The sequence below is a fragment of a genome, unplaced genomic scaffold (genome assembly GCF_019419815.1).
Source record: "Pyrus x bretschneideri cultivar Hongxiangsu unplaced genomic scaffold, Pyrus_bretschneideri_v1 Contig7, whole genome shotgun sequence".
Lineage (NCBI taxonomy): Eukaryota > Viridiplantae > Streptophyta > Magnoliopsida > Rosales > Rosaceae > Pyrus > Pyrus x bretschneideri.
The window spans coordinates 6541814-6564455 of record NW_025999809.1 but is presented as its reverse complement, the minus strand read 5'-3'; the positions used below and the strand labels follow the sequence as shown (position 1 = coordinate 6564455).

Here is a 22642-nt window from a genome sequence, read left to right as displayed (position 1 = left end):
CTTTTACTTATATTTTGTTTTTATAACCTTAGTTTTGTTTTTATGCATGATCGATTGTTTCAAGATGTAGAATTGTCAGTTAGAGTTTAGTTTTTAGGTTGTAGGACCAAAATTTGATACTTAAAACCTTAAGTTAAAACTCTAAAGGACAACTCTACTCTGAATAAAGAAGATGAACATATGCAAGTGGTGGATTACTTGATGATTATAATCTTCTTCTTTAACACATTATCTCCCGAATTCAAATCTTTCTTTCTGCCTCTTGATGTAGACTGGTGTAAATATTTTTGGTCTAGTGCTATGAGTAAAAAGAAAGAAATTACGACCCAAAGAAAAAAAAAATAGTTACCGATACGGGATGAACTGAACTTGGATATGGGATCTTGCAGGCAGCCTTGCATGTGTGCCATGTGCTTGGATGATGATCAAAGTTTGACTCCAAATAAATGTTAACCTAAACTTCCGACGTCATGTATATGTGAATGGATAGGAGTTGTTTATAGAGGGAGGATGTTGGCTGGATCATATTTTTGAGGATCCCGGGAATCCTTTGATTATATTCGTTTATCGTATATCATGCTGTCATTTTTCATCAGGTATTGTTTATAGTCAATTTTAAATAAAAAAAAATTTACAATGATTTCTGACCGCATGATGTATGATAAACAAATATGATTTGAGAATCCTCATGATCCTCACTCTTGTTTACATACATATGGGATGGATCCGTAGTTTTTATAATTTTTTTTTTACTTTTTATTTTTAATTTTTTTATAATTTTTAACATTTGTTTTTGCGGGGCATACTTCGTAATGTATTTTCAACGATTTGAACCGTCTATCTTTTAGTTATTCCCTAAAAAAATCATGTTTACCAAAATTACTCAAATCTGAAACCATATAACCGTTGAATTAAGTGTTTAGAGTTTCTTTGTAGAATCGTATTCGTCTATTTTCTTAACTTCAAATGAATGTCTTAATGATTTTGCATTTGTCTAATTTTTTGTAAGGATAATCTATGAATAATATTATAAAAGATAGATAGTTCGGATCGTTAAATACACTATAGAGTAGGCCCCACAAAAATGTGTGTCAATAGTTATGTGAAAAAAGAGGTGCTATGGATCTAGACCTGACATTTGTGTCGTTTTCGTGTCATATCCAATATCTTAATGGGCCGTACCATGTAACACTCGTTAAAGTAAACGGGTAATTTGATACAACCCGAAATTGACCCGTTAATATGACCTGACCTGTTAACTGTTAAAGAAAATATATTTTAAATCAATAAATAATGAAAATGAAAAACATAACTTGATCCACAAAAAATAGAAAATATAATACTAAATTGGTATATGCATATCACACTGTCACGCAAATATTACTTCAAAACATAAAATTAAAAAAAATTGTCTTTTAAGTATTACATACTCCAAAATCAGAGCGTAATGAAAAAACATTAATACATTACTACAAAATACCAAATGTTACAGGATATGCAAAATGAAGGGAGTTGCATTTCAAGGTTGAGGAACCTTGCACGTTTATATATGCTTCACATTTTTTAGACTTGTACATTAATGATTATGAATTTTATTTATTTTGAATTCCCTTAAAAATACTATTCATAAGGATTTGTATGGTTTTAAAAATTCAAAAGATGATGTATCCATACTCATAGCGTAGAGGATGTGATCACGAGTCTTTGCATATTTTTTCACATTTTTTCGCATTTGTAAATTAATTATTATAATTTTTTTAATGTGTTTGGTATTTTTTAAATTACTTGATACTTTTATTTTTAATGTGTTTTATAATTTTTTTAATCTCACTCTTTACCTATAGCATGCTATAAAAATAAATAAATAAATAAAACAATATTTTTACATTTATATAGAATAACAATACATATTTAATATACAATTATATGCATATATACTATGGCTATTGTATTTTATTGTAAGTTTTTGTAGTTTAAAAAGTTAAAAGCATCAAAATAACTTTTTCGTAACGTGTCGAAACAAGTTACCCACATGTCACTTTCGTGTAAACCTATTAGGGACCTGTTATTAACGGGTTCTTCTCGTGTAACCTAATAAGAATCTGATTAGTTATCGTGTTGACCCAAAACCCATTATTTTGTATTGTTTACATTTCGTGTAAGAAATTGCCAGGTCTATATGGATCCACCCCTATATGTGTGTGTATGTATATTTGTCATATTAATTTACCACCGGTCATCCATTCATTCGTGTGCTTAATTAAGTGCTTTGGTGGTAAGAGCTTGTCCAGTAAGCTGATCTGCATGCAGAAGCAGAAGCAGAAAGCTGAGCTCAGAATTATCCGTGACATGGGAGTGTAGCTTTTGTTGCAAACTGCCATTTTCCTTTGTTAGAATGACGACCTTCTCATTCATTTGAGTTGAAACCTCTTCCCTTGTGGCTTCTAATCTATGCACCAAGTCACAGTACAAAATTTTTATACATGCGCCCTAAGGAGGTGGCATCTGGTCAATAATAATTCTGATCCCACGGGAGCACCTGTTGTATTATTCATCCATGCATTCATTCATTGAATTTTACCTTGGATAAATTGGGTCATATACTTGATTGACCAAGTTCTATTTTGGTTTTGGTAAAACTGTCTTGTGAGGGACTAGCATAGTTGAAGTGAGGACTTGGGTTTTCACCCCATACTCTGGGCGAGTTGAGAAAATCTCATATTTTTACTTGTTTGATTTTGTTTATTGACATGAGTGATTGTCTAGTGTTAAAATTACCATACCAAAAGCTTAAACTTTAGAGTTCAGCTAGTCTCATAGTATGTAATTGCTTAGACATAAAATTTTAAAGCACCAAACTCTGAAACTTAAAACCTAAAATCGAAGCTCTAGAGGGTTATTCTTGACAAGTAAATCCTTTGAAAAATAACGAACCTCCTAAAAAAAAAAAAAATCTCTATGAGATGTTACTTGTTAGTTGACGCTAACTGAACCAGTTTTTTTTTCCCTAATTAACAAAGTATCTGGACTGCAGCTACTAGGTTCAGTCAACAAATCCAAAATTTTGCAGTTCTTGTGGTTCAAGTAGAGGCCAGCAGTGACCGAAGGATTTAATTTGTGACAGGTGAGATTTTGGTTTGTGAAAACGATGGCCTTATGAAACCCACTTTTGACTAGTCTTCCTTTTTGTCTCATGTGATCAATGGCATTTTGTATAACGTACGAGGATAACACAACTGCACTCACTTCATTATAGACTTCAAGTTCAATCCTTCAGCTACAAGAAAGCACTTATCTCGTCATCTTCTTACGACCCAGTTTCCAAAACCTCGACCTAATCAGAAAATCTTACCTATCTCCGATTATATTTGTGTCCATCTTACTAATTATGTCCTCAATCACATAAACATGGGATAAAAACATACGTATGTAGTATATTCTTCACAAGTAAGTCTTCCTCGTAACAAACACCAAACCAAATCAAAGCAGCACCAATCTTCTTCACCAAGTTGGAGGATTGGAGTCTTGAGCTTGAACAACACTAATGACTAATTAGCTTAATAAATCACGTACGTATATATGTATGCAACATTATAAACCCTATTTTAAAACCATATTGCTCAAGGTAACTGAATCATTAGTAATTGTCGGTAGAAAAATATACCAGAAGAGCTGTGGCAAGTGCAGTGAGCGAACCACAATGTCACAAGGCGACAACTTGCAGCATTTCCCAGGTGCGGCGTTCGGCGGAAAATATAAACATATTCAAACCCTAAAATCAAACTTTGCAATTAAAAAATTGCTAATCATACTCAGTTGCCATTAATCATCCACACTGGAAAAATATAAAACGAAAAAAGAAATGATTGTATTAAAAATATGATGAATGCTTAAAAAAAGTAGACCCCATGATATTACATAAACCATTAAAAATTGTCCCCTTAGAAACCTACACATAGACCTTCCTTGTCCCCCGTTCACATTGCTTGTAAGACTCCCCCTTTATGTTTTTAAATGCCCCACTTTCCTCCTTCAACTTCATCACCGTTTCCTAGTGTGCTCGTGTGCTTAATTTTCATTATATTTTCTTTTTCTCACACCATCTCTCTCTCTCTCTCTCTCTCTCTCTCTCTCTCTCTCTCCTTCCTCTGTGTTTGTCTGTACCAAAAATGGCTTCTGGGGGTGCTGGCAGCGCTGGTATTGGCACTGGATCTCCTTGTGGGGCATGCAAGTTTCTGAGGAGAAAGTGTGCACCTGATTGCATATTTGCACCTTATTTTTGCTCCGAGCAAGGACCTGCTCGTTTTGCTGCCATCCACAAAGTGTTTGGAGCCAGCAATGTGTCCAAGTTGTTGTTGCATGTTCCTGTTCATGATCGTTGTGAAGCTGTTGTCACAATTGCGTATGAAGCTCAAGCAAGAATTCGAGACCCCGTTTATGGATGCGTGGGTCACATTTTTGCCTTGCAACAACAGGTAACCCTTCTCTTTTTTTTTTTTCTGTTAGAATATTAAGCTAACCCTTTTGTTTTTAGGTTGAATTAGCCAACCCTTCTACTTTTTATTTTGTTACACTGGAGGAATTCGAACTTAGCTAACTCGTAAATCCTTTTCTATTTTTGTCGACTTAAGAAAACCCTTTTCATCTTAGGTTGAATTAAGCCAACCCTTTTGGTTTTAGGCTGAAATAAGAAAAACATGTTTGGTTTTTGGATGGAATACGTGGTTTTAGGTTGAAATAAGCCAACCCATTTGTTGTTAGGTTGAATTAAGCAAACCCTTTTCATATCATTGTCTAAAAGTTAGTCTTAATTTTTCGTTCATATGTAGGTGGCATGTTTGCAAGCACAATTGATGCAAGCAAAGGCTCAACTGGCTCACCAAAGCCTTGTTGATTCAAGGAACATGGAGAGTACTCAATGGCAGGGGAATGGGATTGGGAATGGATCAGTCACAAGCTTTCCGAGTTATTCGAGTTACATGAATCCTATTTCACCTCAGAGCTCTCTGGACTCCATTGACCCCAACAGTGATATTGCCATGAATATGCAGGAGATTCAAAGCAGCAGAGAGGAGTTCTCGTACCAAGTTTGTTCTAAGAAGAGACCATATAATGGTAACTTGGGGGAGCTTCAAGCTTTGGCGCTCAGAATGATGAGAAACTGATCGATCCCTACACATCATGTTTTGTTTCAAGGATATAACGGTGGCCTTTCAGATGTTTCTGTGACCAAAGATGTATATACTGAGCCTCTTTTTTTTTCTTCCAAGAAAAAGAAATTAGCACCATTAATCATATAATCCTCTCTCTCTCTCTCTCTCTCTCTCTCTCTCTCTCTCTCTCTCTCTCTCTCTCTCTCTGTGTTGCACAAAAAATACTACTGCAGGTGCATAAATTACTATTGGCTAATCTAAGTAATCAACCTTAATCTTATGAAGATAATGTAGTTTTTACTGAGAGACAATAATAGAATAAACCACATTGAGGCAAATTGATCTTGAAATCTGAGTCATCTTGAATTGTTAATTACATCTTTCACTTATCAAATTCAACAATGTTACACGTTTGGCCCGGTTTACAAGTTTAGTGATAGGGCATTTCTTGCCACCTTCAAGAAAAGTTCAACTATTGTCCTTCCCCTCCATTAATCTCCATTTAAAACAAAAGATGATACTTTTGGACACTCTGGCATTCAAATATCTAATGTAATTAACCTATTTTTCATGGATTTAGCTAAGATTCAAGCACTCTTGGTTTTGTCCCATTATTAAATAACATGAAATTATATACATGTTCGAACTTTAACCTGAGAGTGCCTCTAGAAACAATGGTGTCTATTATGATATTTGGATTGACATGCAAAGGCATGTATAGCATGGTTAAAGGAGAACATCTACACCTTTAATATTCCTGGAAATCCCATGAATAGTTTAATCTTTTCCTTATTAACAAATATTGTTGGTCCAGCTGTCCTTGATGGTCATCACCAAATAACAAAATTAAAGCAATAAATCATCCATGTTAACCATGTTTACCATGTTTTTAATTCTATAACTAATATAAATAAATTTACCAACTTAATTGAGCAGCTTTCTTTATAAGGAAGTATACTCCTAGCTAGCAAAACTAGAAGGTATTTCACTGGGATATGCATCCCCTGGGAGCTAAGGTTTGACATGATGAGTTTGATTTGAAATCTATCGTCAATGGTGTGATTAATTAGGGGGAGATCAAGAGAATGTTATCATTGTAATTAAAGGGCAAACACACTCAAAGAGTACTTAAGGCCTCACATTGCTAGCTTGAGGTTTTTGTTCTAATAAGTAGTTCACCTAACATTAGTACTCTAATCCAATTTTAATATTCTCGTTCCTATGATTTTGTATTCCTATATATAGACAAAGTGTCCCCTTGATTGAATGCACAAACCTAAATCATTAGTTAGTACCTCAGCAACTTTAGTTTTGTCAAACCAATTAACCAAATTGTTCCTCCAAAATCTATAATTACAAACAAGATTATGACATATTAATCTAATTTTAAACAAGATATTAGAAGCAACAAAAAAAAAGAATAAATAATGGTAGTGAAGTCACATTAACTGAATAATTAATCTTGTTTCTTCGGGCCCATAACTGTGGCGTAGACACGAAATTTGTAGTCAGTCCAGTCAAGCGGCCTGTAACCACTTTCTTACTTTGTCCCTTGCATCTTTGGCATTAAACAATTGCATTGTGGAAAAATAATAGAAAATGCACACACCTGCAACAGTTGCACTTAGAAAGTAAAATTACAAAAAAAGGTGAATTGAAAAAGAAAAAAAAAGGGAGTTTTAACAAAAAGTCTGCGGTACTGTTCACTTGAACGAAAAATCACATTTTTACACTAAAAAGTCAAACTTAGTACTATTCACTTTACCCTTTATTTTGTCTTTATTGTTAAAACTCAAAGTTTTCAAACTCTTTTCATTAGTTTTCTTAAAAAAAAGACATGAAGAATTGAACTTTGATAGAAAATGTATAGAAAACTAAGAGCTTCAAAAGTAGTTTAGCCTCTCTTCCTTGCCATAGTCGTTTTCTTGAAAGAAGAAGAGGTGAAGAAATGTTTTGTTGTATGTGTTTAAATCTTTGGATTTTTACAAATGGTTCGCAAACACCAAGTTTTCATTTTATTTTTCCTCATAATTTATAACGAAAAAAAATCGACAATGCTCCAATGACTTATGATCATCGACATAACCACCATCAACAGTGTCAGATTTGGCCTGAAAAACTAGCATTATGGCACATCTGAATATAGTTTCATGACCTAAATTTTCTGTTTTTAATGCTTTAACAAGTAGTTCTTGTTTAAGAAAGTAATTTCTCATCGAAACTTGACAAAATAAGGGAAAACTTATATTAAATAGTTTTTGTTATTTGCATTTAGACCTTTTGTGACATAATTCAACACATGTTGAATTGTGTGCAGATGATTAAATTGAGACAACATTTGTGTATTAGTATTAGGTCACAAACTCAAATTTGAAAGCTTTAAGAGCATCTTCAAATGAGATGTCAAAAAGTTCACATCAGTAATAACGGTATTAAAAAAAAAAAGCACTATTGTTTTCCAACTGAAATGTCAATTCCTAGCATGACATGGAATGGCAGTTGATGGAATTACTGTCAAATTTGATAGCAGTTTCAAATCTATTTTTTGTGGATAATAAATGCTATATAATTTTTGTTATTATCTTTTGTTTTAAAATACTAATTACAATTATGAAAACTAAATAATGTAATTCATAATAGTTTAAATTTGACATATCAGTTGTAGAATAAAATTTACAAAAAAAAAAAAAATTCAATATGCCCCTTAAACCTTCAAATTTAAATTTTGACATCTCCTTGTCACTTAGTACTATGGTCTAGTGGTACTCTTCTTCATTTGTAAATGAGAGGTCTTAGGTTCGATTCACGGTAAAAGCGAATTTGAACCACATTATTGCTAGCCCCTATTATGAGGCTAAGATAATAGTGAGTCGCTAACATAATTTTGAAATCTACAGTTCTCAGAGTAGTTGTATTCAAGGTTAATATGTTGATAACCATTATAATATTTGGATTTAAAATAAGAGAATATTTTCAATAGATGGAATTGAGTAGGTAAAAAAAAAAAAAAAGAAACTTGGAAGGTTGTAATTGTGAACTGAGGAAAAGCACAAGGGGACATTGCTTCTAGGGTTTAAAAATACCAAAATTTGACTGTTGACTATGGATGCACACACGTGCAATGTGAGCCATCCGATCTTAGGGATCAGTGACAGAGAGGTTAGGGCTTCTTCTAATTCTTTACAAGTTTGAAGTGCGTGCCGCTCTGCTTAAAATAATGCATTATTAACTTGACACAACCGAAGTTTTATGACAAAGAAAAAGATGGAAAAGTAGAAGCTTGGCCGCAGAAGAATGCTAATAGGATTTAATTAGATCATTGAGCTTTGTGCTGAGCTGCGTCTCGCGCAAAAATGGACAATTTTTGTTGCGTACTTTTGGAGGGTTTTGTTTGAACTTTTAAAGTTACTTTTGTACAGTCCACTAAAGTTAAAGATATAATGTGCATGATTGATTTTGTCTTCTCATTGTAAATAAATGAATCAAACACATCAACATAATGTGCATGATTGATTGTCTTCTCATTGTAAATAAATGAACCAAACGCATCAACATGTTTATTTTATTTCATAATTCTTTTATGTGTTAACCAAGTATCTCAGGTTCTATGAATGGAGAGAGAGAGAGAGAGAGAGAGAGAGAGAGAGAGAGAATTGTAGACAAAGAAATAGGAGGGAGAATATGATTGAATTGATATCTTGCTTAATAAGGAAGGTATTACAAGATAGAGTATTTATAGTCATAGTTAATTGTCTCTTCTAACAATATAACATATAAGCTAATCTATTTACATGTGGTATCATCTTAGCCTTACAATTTTATACTTCTAACATCCCCCCTCAATCTCATGCTTGGAGCTGCCAAGCATTAGATTGTTACAATGAACCTTAAACAAAGGAGCACTGAATCATTTTGTGAGAATATCAGCAAATTGTTCTTGAGAAGAGACAAACTGAACAAGTAATTTCTTCTTGGCAACCCTCTCTCAAACAAAGTGAACGTCTATCTCAATATGCTTAGTTCGCTGATGTTGAACTAGATTGAAGGATAAGGCAATTGCTGAAAGATTATCACAAAACAACGCAGGGGAAGAACTAATGGAAACCTACAAAAATGCCAGAATTTATTGTATCCAGTCTAATTTAGCAGTTGTTGAAGATATTGCCCGATATTCAGCTTCAGTAGATGATCGAGAAACAGTTTGTTGTTTCTTAGATGACCAAGAGATAGGAGTGGTACTTAAGAAGACAACTAAACTAATTGTAGACCTCCTATCATTAGGATCTCCAGCCCAGTTAGCATCACTAAAAGTTTTTAGATTCAAATCACCCTTGGAATATGTTAACCCCAGATGCATAATCCCTTTTAAGTATCTTAAGATCATCTTCACAGCTGTAAAATGAGAATTCATTGGTTCTTGCATAAACTGGCACACTTAATAAACTGAAAAGGCAATATCGGGCCTAGTGAATGTAAGGTATTGAAGAGCCCCTATTATACTCCTATACATGGTTGGATTGTTATAGGGTTGACCATCATCCTTCAAAAGCTGATTATAAGGAAGACATGGAGTATCACAAGCTTTAGAGTCAATCATTTCTCTTCTATGCAGCAAATCTTGTATGTATTTAGTCTGGGATAAGAACAGACCATTTGTATGTCTAGTAATTTGAATCCCCATAAAAAAATGTAGAGGCCCCGAATCCTTGATATCAAACTCAATTGTTAAAGAGTAAATGACCTATGTAATTGCTGCAGAATTGTTGCCTATAATGATCATATCATCAACATACAACAATAAACTCACAACAGATTCACCAGCTTGCTTGAAAAAGAGAGAATAATCAAAATAGGTATTTTGAAACCCCATAGAAGGTAGAAACACAGCGAACCTTTCATTCCAAGCCCAAGGGGCTTGTTTCAACTTATAGCGGGACTTGTGTAACTTACAAACTAGCTATGAATGATTAGCATCTACAAACCCTGAGGGTTGAGCCATATATACCTCTTCTTGAAGAATTCCATGCAAAAAAGCGTTTTTGACATCAAGCTGTCTAAGTGGCTAATAAATTAAGCTGCCAATGCCAAAATTAACTTGACAGTAATTGGCTTTACCACAGACTGAAGGTTTCTTCATAGTCTAAACCAGGTTCTTGGCTAAACCCTTTTGCTACCAATTGAGCTTTATGCCAAGCTATAGATCCATCAGAGTGCTTTTTGTTCTTGAATACCCATTTGCAGCCCATTAAGTTCTTTTGTGGTGGTAAATAAACCAAACTCCATGTCCATTGTTTATATAATGCATCCAGTTCCTTTTTCATAGCATTTAACCAAATTGGAACCTTGAGTGCGGACTTGTAAGTAGCAAGTTCCACCAAAGAGAGATCAACAATTGTAGATTCATCAAATGTTGTCAAGAGTGCCTTTTTTTTTTAACAATTCCACTTTTACTCCTTGTTTGCATAGGATGTAAATTTAGTGGAGGTATTGTCAACACAACTTGAAGACTATCAGGACTAAAGTCAAGTTCCACAGGGATCTTAGGATAGGAATTTGCAACTGCAGTAATGGACTGAGATATAGGATTTGGGGTTACTCTTTGTGAGGGTACTGATGGAGTTGGAGTGGAAATAGGATGTTGTAATGGTGTAGCAACAAGACTATGAGATGATAATCTTGGTGACATAGGTATAGAAGATGTATGTGATGATGAATGAGATAGGAATGTAACTAATTCATTAAGACTATTAGTGACAGGTAATGGATATGTAAAAGTAGTTAGTGTAGAGGACTGTATGTGTCTTATGTGAAGAATTAGCTGTTGTCAATAAAGGCTGAATAAGGAAACTCTTTTTCATCAAAGATCACATTTCTAGAAATGTAGAACCTTTGACTTAACACCTCATAACAGATATACTCTTTATATTTGGAAGCATATCCAAGAAAAACACATTTGGTTGTTTTTTGTTGCAATTTGGTATTGTTATAAGGCTTAAGAAGAGGATAATAGGTACACCCAAAAACCCCTTAAGTGTGAAATTAAAGGTAACTCCACAAACAAAAGCTCAAAAGGTGACTTATTCTACAAAATTGCAGATGGCATCCTATTTATGAGATAATTGGCAGTTTGACAACCAATGACCAAAATTGGGGTGGCAACTAAGCATTTTGAAGAAGGGTGATTGTGGTTTCTACCAAGTGTCTATGTTTCCTCTCTGCTAACCCGTTTTTCTCAGGGGTATAAGGACAAGATATTTGATGGGAAATTCCTTTTTCTTTAAGAAACCTTTGAAACCTGTTACTAAGGTATTCCCCACCCCTATCACTTTGCAACATTTGAAGTGAAACTGAGAATTGATTCAACACAAATGAATAAAAACCAACAAATGTGTCAAACAAATCTGATTTATTAATGAGAGGAAACATCCAACAATACCGAGTACATTCATTAATGAATGTTACATAATATCTAAAATCATAATGGTGCTGGACTCCAAATGTCACTATGATCAACTTTAAAAGGTTTAACAGCCTTATTGGCACTACAATGAAATGGCAGTTTGCTAAACTTGCCTTCTAAGCAGCTTTGACATAACACAGGTAATGAAGATTTTGTACAAGGTACTTTAGCTTTACTAAGCATTAAAGACACAATGGGGTTTGAGGTATGACCTAATCTACTATGCCATATAGTAGATGTGACAAGCTAACCAAGGAAAGTTGTTGGTTGTAGAATCGATTTCTGAGTTACAGGATGATGATTGGCAAGTGAAGATATTGGATATAGCCCATTTCTACAAATTCCTTTGAACAGTATCCTCCATGTGGTCTTGTCCTGTATCCAAAAATTATATGCATCAAATATTAGCCAACAGTTGTTGTTTAGACAGATTCTATGCATTGATAACAAGTTTTGAGATAATTGAGGCACATATGGTATAGAATTCAACTTAATAGGATGAATATGAGGTTTGAGAATTGTACTCCCAATATGAGATACTCTCAGACCTTCACCATTAGCAGTTTGCACTGTTTCAGAAGTAGGATAAGGAGTGGCCAATGTCAAGTTGTTGAAGTCAACAGTCATATGGTTGGTTGCATCAGAGTCAGCAATCCAAACTTGAGGAAAAGCAGCTTAAGTGGAGGACATCTAGGTGTTAACTGTGAGGGTTGAGAAAACGCAGTGTTTATTGCTTGCATAGAGTATTGTGGAGTATAGGAATTATTAGACATGCCAAATTGTTGTTGTAAAAATCAAGGATCTTTATCCTTGTGAAAACAATACTGAGCAGTATGATTCTGTCTACCGCAAATGTAATATTTAGGCATAGACCTGAATTGATTAAGATAAAAATGTGCAGCGTGCCCTTCTTGATAGCATAGCTGAAAAGTATTATAAGGATCAAGATAACCACCATAAGCTTGGTGAAGTGCATGACCAAGAACACCTAGACTTGGAGTTGGAAGCACTCGAGTTTGAGTGTGATATGACTGCCTTGGCATGTTAAACCTGTTTCCTAGATTGAACTTGCCCTTTCCTTTGTATTTATTGTTGTACTGCCTAAAACCATAGTTAGATTGCCCAAAATTAGGAGAATTTCCAGATGATTGATCATTAGGACCCCTGTCAGTAGTAAGAGCATTGGTAGCCAACATTGTAGACAATATCTGAGCATTAGTACTTGCTTCAACAATTGCTTCTTTTGCAAGCAATTTAGATCGAAATTCCTTCAACGATATAACCTTTTCTCTTCCATGAATGACACATCTGAATGTGTTATATTCAGAAGGTAATCTATTTAAAGCCAAAATCACATTATCTTCATCCTCAAAAAGCACTTATGCAGCAGAGTGATAATCTCGAGCCTCTTTGATTCTCTACAGATATTGAGATACTGAATTGGAACCCTTTTTAATGTTTTGTAAATCAAACTTCATCTGAAAGATACTAGTTCTTGAAACTGTCGAAAAATTATCTTTGAGACAAGTCCAAATGTCCTGAGAACTAGTACTCCCTATAACACAAGAAACAGCTACAGGTGACAGTGTAGCAGTTATCAACTGGATAAATGCACGATCGTGCATTTTTCTCACTTTATATTCATCATTTTCAACATTAGCAGATGAGTTACCAGAACTAACTTCAGATGCAACAGAATCAGACGATACAAAACGAGGAGGACATGGAGATAAACCATCAACAAACCCCATAATTCCATGTCCCTCCAGCATTCCATTTGAAAATGCCAATTAAGGTAATTAGATTCATCCAATTTGACATTCACAGAATTTGAGACAGAGGAAATCAACCCAGTAATTGGAGATTGCAAAATCTAAAGTTGCGAAGCAATTACCATGTTTGTATACGAAGAATTTGAGTGAAAAAATACCTTTCGTGGCTCAAAGAAAAAAGCAAACACCTGGTGTGCAGACGAAAAACACCCAGAAAACAAGAATCTTCACTTGATGTAGAAACCCTAGAATCTTGAACACCAAGAAAAATCACCAAGAGAAAAGACAATTCAGCTGCAGAGTAGTAGACGAAGAATTGTAGAATGCGAAAGCAACGAAGGATTAAATCTTTATGCGTGAGCAACAATGGCGATGGATACCATGTTAACCAAGTATCTCGGGTTCTATGAATATATATATATATATATATATATATAGAGAGAGAGAGAGAGAGAGAGAGAGAGAGAGAGAGAGAGAGAGAGAGAGAGAGAGAGAGAATTGTATACAGAGAAATAAGAGGGAGAATATGATTGAATTGATATCTTGCTTAATAAGGAAGCTATTACAAGATAGAGTATTTATAGTCATAGTTAACCAACTCTTCTAACAAATATAACAGACAAGCTAATCTGTTTACATGTGGCATCATCTCAGCTTTACAATCTTATACTTCTAACATTATGTAGTTTTGCAATGATTTTGTTGTAACAAACCTTGATGTGGTCACACGTAAAATTTGGTTAAAATGATGTATCTAAACGCATAAATGTATAGTAGTATATGTTTTGATAAACACTTATTCTCTTCTTTTAATTATTTATTTTTCACATAAACGATATTGAAAGAGAAGATAACCGAACATAAGACTTTGTGTGCACAAATAAATGTTTTAACCACTTGAGCTTAAATTTTACTCACCCTTTTTAGCCTAAGGAAATCAGTTACAGTTGGATTAGTCCTTCTTGAACTAACAAAGAATTCCTTTGTATATTTTGACTTGTGATACCATCCACACTTTTTTTTACCTCTTACTCTCTCTGTTAATTTCTATTTTTTTTATATCATTTTCAATTTATTCAATACAATGACCAAAAATTAGAAAGTGTGAAAAGTAAAAAAAAATGTGGATGCTATCACCCTTCTTTGACAAGTAGTTTGCCTCCTTTAAATCTTTTATTTATTTTTCCTCAGATTGGTCAGATGGACTTGAATAGATTCCATGGGTCTTTGGGCTTTTACCATGACTCACTTAGGGGTTGCCCACAGAGTTAGGTCTATATACTAATTCATGGGTTTGGTCCAAGTTAATTGGGAGTTTTAACTTTTAACTGAGGACTAGTTTGCCGTTTAATTTGTTTCACCTTCGGCTTCTTCAAAGGGAAAACTATTGTGATATTAATTATAGCACATGTATAATTGTGTTAACTACTAGTGCATTGTATTTAGGATATTAAAAGATCTTATCCTTTATGATTGTATTACTAGCAAGGTAAGGAATCATATCATGTTTACTATAAATATAAAGGCACTAGGCATAAGAAATAACACACACAAAATTTCTCAAGCCTTTCTCCATCTCTTTATCTGCCATACTCTCTTCTTTTAGTATATTAGGTCATAACACGTTATCAGTACGCTTTTGTTGTTGTACTAAGGAATCGAAGGTTTTTTGCTACAAACCCGTTCACAATTCATCATCACAATCCAGGTTCTTTTAAAACATAGTATGGTATAAAAGTTAAGATTTTGAGATCTGACAATGGGTGAGAATAGTTCACCGTCTAAATTGTCGATATTTTTTTCCAGCTTGATTGCATGCAACATTCACTATTAAACATGATCGAACTCTAATTTTCGATTACCGAATTATATATTTACTCAAATTATTGTTTGCAATTATATTCTTTTACTGTTATTATAGTTGTGGTGAATTGCATTTGTGTGAATAAGCAAAGAAAAAAAAAAGAAAAAAAAAAGATCCTAATTGTGTAAGCCGTGCCTGAAGCCACGCCACGTCGAGCCGTGCCGCAGTGCCACGCTCCAGCAGCTTAAAAAGCGCCGATGAGCAGCTCCAAGCCTAGCCGAGCTGCTGTTTTTAATATAAAAAAACGGTGTGCTATCCGCACACCTCTTGTTCTAATTTATGCCCTTTGATTTTTTTTCAATTCATCCGATCCGACGACTAAAAATTAATAAAAGGGTGTGTGAGAAGTAAAAAAATGATGTGTGGATATCACACCCCTAAAAGAAAAAACAAAATGGCCAAAACAATGTCATTTGTGCCATCTTTCCCATTGGACCAAAGACGCCATCCACGCTCGCCTCACGCCGAGCCCCTCCTGTCTTCTTTCATTGCTTTTTGGTGGAACCGCCATCCCCAACGACCGGAAGTTGTCACCGGTGACATCCCAGTCATCCCCGACGACTTACACTGAAAAGTCATGACGATTTTTAGCTAGATTTGGTTTGACTTCAGAAAAACACCTCGACTCTATTTCGATCTTGTCATTGCCATCCCCTGCCCAGTTAGCATCACTAAATGATTTAACAGTCAAATCTCATGTGGAATAAGATATGTGAAAGTAAGCACTATAGAGCTCCTACAACACTCTTGTAAAAAGCAGCAGTATTAAATGGTTGACCATGTTAATCTAAAGAGAGAAATGCGTATAACGGTCTAGAGATAGAAGCTTTAGAAAACAGAGAGAGAATCGAAGTGAGAGAAACTGTAATCTTGATATTTCTTAGTGAAGAAGTTAATAAAAAAAATGAGAGCCATAAGGCTATCTATAGCATTGCTGGGAACATACCACCTCACTCAACTGACAGGAGTACACATAAAACACAACTCAAATTTGAGAAATTAGATACCTTTCAATTACATTATATTCTAGCTAAAAATATTAACAACTACATAGCTAAAGTAATTGTCTGAATTAACTTATGAATCATGAATAATGTACGTCCTAAAGAACGTATAGTGTACGCGATTATTTCTTTCTAACTGTAATGGTTCTGGGGGTTGAGCAAGAAAATAAAAGTAAAAAACCACTTCCCTTTTTTTATGGAAGGATTAGGGCACGCCTGATTAAACAATCAATAAGCACTAGTACTATAAATAGTAAAATCAACGGAGTTTTGTAACCCATAAAATTTGGGATAATGGAATTCTGCATCTCATTATGTTTGATATATATATATATATATATAGCTAGGGTTTTTTTTTGGTCTGAAGATAGCTAGGGTTTTGATGATCCATATTGATCTCAGAATTAGCCATATCACATTTCTTAATTTGTTATTAATTAGGAAATATGAATGAAATGCTGGAGATATACTTGAAATGCTTTCACTAGAATATATAGATAGATAGGGTTTTGATCCACAGGATCATCATTCTGCAATTAGCAAAAAACTCATAAGCAGGCAGTTTAACCTTAGTCCCTAAAATATTTGCATTGATGAGCACAATATATACCATTATATATCAGAATCAGATAAACATGATTTTGAAAAAAGCATGCATGTATATGCAGTCTACTACAGTTTCTCACACAAAAACAAGCATCACGCTTGACAAAATAATAGCTTAAATTGCAGGTGTTAAGAAGATACAAATATCAATTGAGTTCTAATTAAGGTTTCCACTTGATCAAATGTTGTATTCATATTTGCATGTTTTTCAAGAAATCATGAAACAAAATCTGGGAAAGATAAAATTTTTGGAAGAAGGAAATAATTAAACAAAAGGGGTTGGAAGACCAGAGTTGGGAGAAAATTTTCAGGGTTTCCTCCCAAGTTCCAATGACAGAGAGAGGTTTTGATTTCATTGGGATCAGGGCTTTCTAAATTTGAGGTGCAATCCTCCTCATGTTATTATTACAAATATGAGACGTAAAAGCTGCAGATTTAGATGTTATCCTTTCATGAATTAACTTCATCAAGTCATTCAATCATCTATTTTCTTAGAAACCATATACAAGAATGGAAACAGGTAGCTAGACAGGTGGTATAATATACATACATACATATATATATATATATGGCAAGAGTTATATGAGGACAAAAAGGAAACTAATTCTGAACTTCATCAAGTACTTCAATCATATATTTTCAGAAAAAAAAAAACCATTCAAGAAAGGAAAAAAATAGTAAAAATGGTCTAATATATAATTATATAGCAAGATAGGAAATAAATTATATGCTAACATTCAGTGCGAGTAAAGAATTAAGCTAGCTAGCTGCAGCTACTTGCACCTAGTAAATCTTCAAACATTAAATTTCTATCTGATCTTATTGTTTAAGCAAATGTATTGGAGATAGAATATTCTAGGGTCATTAGATTTGTCCATTACGCCTTCAAATCAGTATATCTTTAACTTGAGATCAAATTAAACAACAAGATAAAATAATTTGTGAAATGCAACATACTGAGTTTATATAGAAAGAGCAGTATTAACAAAGCAAAACTAGGTCAAATTTTTAGGTCTACATGAGGTTCAATAAACAAAGAAAATTAGGTCAAGCAGAATATCATGAGATCTATCCATTTGTGTCAGAGACTGACCGATCAGAGAAATGAACTTATATTATTCGACCAATATATAAAATTACACTGGCTAGCTTTAACATATATATGGTACGTAGGGTTTCCACTTGTATTAACGTTTCTAGGGTTCATTATAAGTCTGAGCTTAACGATAGCATCAAATTTAAAGTGAATGCTTCAAAGTATGCAGGGCTGAAATTCAAAACTGACACACAGTCATTTTAACTGACGATATATAGAACTCGTTCACCGGTATACTATCATTGCCGGTCACCTCTTCATCGTGAATGCAGGTCAGTGTATCTGAAAGCCACTGGCTGAAGTTCATCAGCATCCTGAAAACCCCATTGCCTGTTGTAATTCGTTTGCATGTCAAAAGAAGACCTGGAATGAGAAGTGCCCTCTTCAAAGCTGCCATACGAAGAGACATTTTCATCTGGGATATTCATTGAATTTTCATAACTCCCATTAACAGAGTTGTATGAATTCATCATTCCATTCTCATAGTATGATGTGGTTCCAGCATCATTGGAATTGATCAGTTTTTGCAAAGGGTTTGATGAATTTTCTAACTCATGAAACCAACTATGAGCTTCTTCTGTGTGAGAAGGAGCTTTCCCATAAAATTTCTCATTAGGGTTAGCTACAGCAGAGCCGTTGAGAAAGCATTGAGCTGCTTGATCCTTAAGGGAAGCTAATTGTGCTTGTAAGCTGACCACCTGAAGATTTCAAAGCAAAAGCATATATTCATCAATCAATTGGATGTATAATATAACTATAAGATAATTAAACAGCATTAGGTTTTCTATTTTTACCCACAAGTTCAAGGTCAAAAGCTACAAACCTGCTGTTGGAGAGCAAAAATATGTGAAACACAACCATAAATGGGATCTTGAAGCCTCGCTTGAGCTTCATATGATATCGTCATGGCGGCTTCACAACGATCACTCACCGGAAGGTGAGCAAGCAGCTTTGACACATTGCTTGCGCCAAAAACCTTGTGGATGGCCGAGAAATGGGTAGCACCTTGTTCATGGCAGAAGTAAGGTGCAAAAATACACCCTCTCACACATTTTCTTCTCAAGAACTTGCAGGCTCCACAAGGAGAACCAGAACCAGTCATGATTTCAATTATGCTTTAATTTAGGGATTTTGGTGATTTCTGCTCTGTTGGCTTTAGCTTATCATTTGTGCTCAGCATTATTTATCACCATGTTTATAAACACTATAGGAAGAGTGGAGTTGATTGTAAAATATCAATAATTAATTGCAAATGGTCCCCTTAATGGGGTACATACATCATTATTTTTTTCCCTTTTCCTTCCATCTTAAATTTGTATACACTGAGTCTCAATTTTAGATTCCATTGTACCTCCTTATACGACAAAAAGAGCTACCACAAACCAAACCCCTTTCTATTCTTTTGATGAATTAATTTCGTTCTTTGTAGTTGGGTAGTAATACATGTAGAGCCACATTACCAATTATATATAACCTGTATTAAACCTATCTGCAAGAGAGCATATCTCTACATCACTAGTGATCATATACTTCGAACAAATGTAGCTTAGTTTTTGTAATTCTCTTAAAATTTAATTTTAGTGTCATTTTTTCTCCAAAAATTTACTTTGTTCCACTTTCTTTTAGAACTCAATGTTCATTTTACATTGCCAGAATTCCGTTAAGTTCATGAAATATATGTTAAGTTTGCTCATGTACCTTTCAGGTTACTTGTGTGGTGACACGTGTGGGATAAGAATTGAGTTACTTAAAAAAAATGGAATAATTGAATTACAGGGAAGAAAGTGATACTAATTGAGTTCTAGAGACATTCCAAAAAATAAGCCTAGCTAAAACATTATATTCATCTACTTTACCCCTCGATAAAAAGAAAGCTGGCATTGATTGGTAATATTTGGACCGCGGTGAAGGGGATGTTTACGTTCGAACTAATTAACTCTAGCCCCCGACAAAACTGTGGTCGTTAGACAAGCTCACAACACTAACTAGCTATTTAATTAGTTTGGATAAGAATTAATTAAGTAATCCATCCAGGTTAGGGAACTGCTGGCCCCTTTAATTCACAGAAATAGGAGACACAAGTATATATAATTTCAATAGTTTAATTAGTACGGAGTTGCACATATGGGAGAACATTTATCAGATCCAATTAGTATGATGAATTTATTAAATGTTAAACATATATATTTGGTAGAATATTGTGCCAATGTGGTTATTGAATTAATTGGGCATATCTATAAAATCCAAATCGTACGTGCAAGAGGCATAAAGATATAGAAGAAAAGAAACGAACGATATTCGACAATGAATGAAAAAAGGGAATGACATTGGAATGCAACACTGGCTGCCCAGGGAAGCACAAACATTAGGAAGAGAGAAAGGAGATTTTCTCCTCCGTCCTTTCTCTCAATTTATTTGTTTAAGTTACGGAGTCACGGTTTGTCTGAGCAATACAGTGTATATTAAATAACTAATATTATATTAATCATAATCACTTTTGCTTTGCCACCCACTGCTACAAACATGTAGACGTGCGGTTAGGTCCTACACCCCCTAACTTAATAATGACACCCTAACTTAATATAACTATCTATCCCCCATCTTTCCAGCGAAATTAACTTAGCTACTCAAAAGATAACGAGGAATTCCTTCTCTAAATACCAAGATTTCGATCATGAGCACAATGTTTTATAAATTGGTTTTGATGCTTTTTGAGTAGCCAAGTATTGTTCTTTTCCAACTCCCTTTTTTTCATTTTGGTTCTGTATATCGATTTAATTTGTGATCCCAATAAGCGGTATAAATTTTAGTAAGGATGTAACTGTTTGGTTCTAATTTATACTAGTTTAAGTAAGGGCTAACTACATTTCGCATCCTCCAGGTTTAGTAAGATTTTCAAATTGGGTCACGAGGTTTGAATTTTCTCATTTTGCACCATAAATTATATATTGAAATTGTATCAATTTATGTCTTTCTCAAAATTTATAAAATTGATACATTTCAACCCCAGGATGTAAAATGAGATTAAAACTTCATGGCCTATTTTGAAAACCACCTCAAAGATATTATGGGAGCTAAATTATACTTCAAAATTATCAACATACGTGCAAGAGACTGATCTTAACAATTTAAGTTTGTAAACAGAAGTTGAGATTTCATTATAAATTCAATTGGCAATATAGAGAACAATACTTCTTGTATGTAAACTGCTAAGTATATATGGTACCTGTAGACGTCATTTGGTTGCGGTTTTTTGTTTTGGGGTTAGGGTTTTTTTGTTTGGGGGGGGGGGGGGGGGGGGGGTGGGGTGTGGGGGGGTGGTTGTTGTTTGTGCTCGGCAATGGAGCCATATGGACCATTGGCAGACGTTTTAAACAATGTGGGAATGACTTTGAATCGTGTATTTGTTGGCCACTTGAGCATGGAAATAATGTGCAGAAGGATATGGACAAGAAGGTTTACTAATGGATAGAAGATATATAAAATAATTGTTCTTTGATATATGTGTATAGTAGGAATTCAACTAACCTTCAAAAGAGAACATCATGGCGTACACACCTGTCTAAACTTTTGTCTTAAAACTTTTAGGGATAGTTAAATAAATACTGATAATCACAAGCATGCATGTTTCATTTCATGTGATTCTAACATTTTCTCACATTGTCTTAAACATCTCCATTTCATGCCATGCATTGTATGGTGATTGGCCATTGCTCACATTTTCTCCTCTTTTTTTTTTGCCACATTATCAGTACTTTATTTGCGCCCCATTATATTTTGCGTTCATTAGACCGCCTTTCTTCAAATGTTTCGAAACTTTTATTCTCTCTCAAAGCACTCCAGGTCTTATGCTCGGTATATCTATTATCGATTGTGTAAAAAAAAAAAATAAAACTTTATAAATACATTTATTCTAACCCCCACTGAGTTTTTGTCTTTTAAACTAACATTATACTTTTAACTTTACATTAGCCAGCAGTAACCATTGAGAGAGAATGTCGCTGACGAAATAGAGAGGGATGATGAGAATTTAGGAAAGGAAATGACTTTTTGCAAAACACCACTGCAGATACATAAGGATAAATTGAATACTAGAATTTGGAATAGTAGTACTTAGTTTCAAGTAAATTCCAATAAGATAAAAAGAAATTTTAAGCTTTGGCAATTTACGTTTTTATTAATAATAATTAGCTTTGGCAGATTCGCTATAGTGACGATATTAAAGAGAGCAGCAGACCACGGTGTAGAGTTCGCCAAGATGACGAGACACTGATTTTTGGAGTTTGTTAGCCAAGGAAGGTTTGATATCGCAACCTGTGACGTTTATTTTGGTTCGTCCATATATATCGGACTCCTGTTAAGAAAAAAATACAGTAAGATGACATCCATATGAAGAGCAAGAATTTTTCATGTGCGATTGACTCCTATATATAACAAAAGTTTTTTATGTTTGGTAAACCCTATAAAAATAAAAATAAAATAAAAATAAAAAAATAAAATAAAAATAAAAGTAAAAAACACTTTCCACGCATGGAACATGTTGTAAGGGAACATAGACACATACCTCAAAACAAAACGGGCTTGCAGAGAAGGAAACATAGGCACATTATAGACACATCCATCACTTTATTACAAACAACCTTATTACCACCTTCATTTTGGTCATTTTTTGCTTCTCAAGCCTTAG

General features: G+C 34.2%; 2 protein-coding genes across 2 annotated transcripts; one reads left to right on the top strand and one right to left on the bottom strand.

Moving 5' to 3' along the window:
• Positions 1-4120: 4120 nt before the first annotated feature.
• LOC103957286 (LOB domain-containing protein 16) lies at positions 4121-5317 on the top strand. The gene is made up of 2 exons (XM_009369430.2): positions 4121-4475; positions 4830-5317. The coding sequence occupies exons 1-2, from the start codon at positions 4170-4172 to the stop codon at positions 5163-5165; spliced, it is 642 nt and encodes a 213-aa protein (XP_009367705.2). The 5' UTR covers positions 4121-4169; the 3' UTR covers positions 5166-5317.
• A 12749-nt stretch (positions 5318-18066) lies between these two features.
• Positions 18067-19057, bottom strand: LOC103957347 (LOB domain-containing protein 14-like). The gene is made up of 2 exons (XM_009369501.2): positions 18779-19057; positions 18067-18653 (listed from the first exon to the last, which is right to left on the bottom strand). Exons 1-2 carry the CDS (start codon positions 19055-19057, stop codon positions 18213-18215), a joined length of 720 nt encoding a protein of 239 aa, XP_009367776.1. The 3' UTR covers positions 18067-18212.
• Between the last annotated feature and the right edge of the window lie 3585 nt (positions 19058-22642).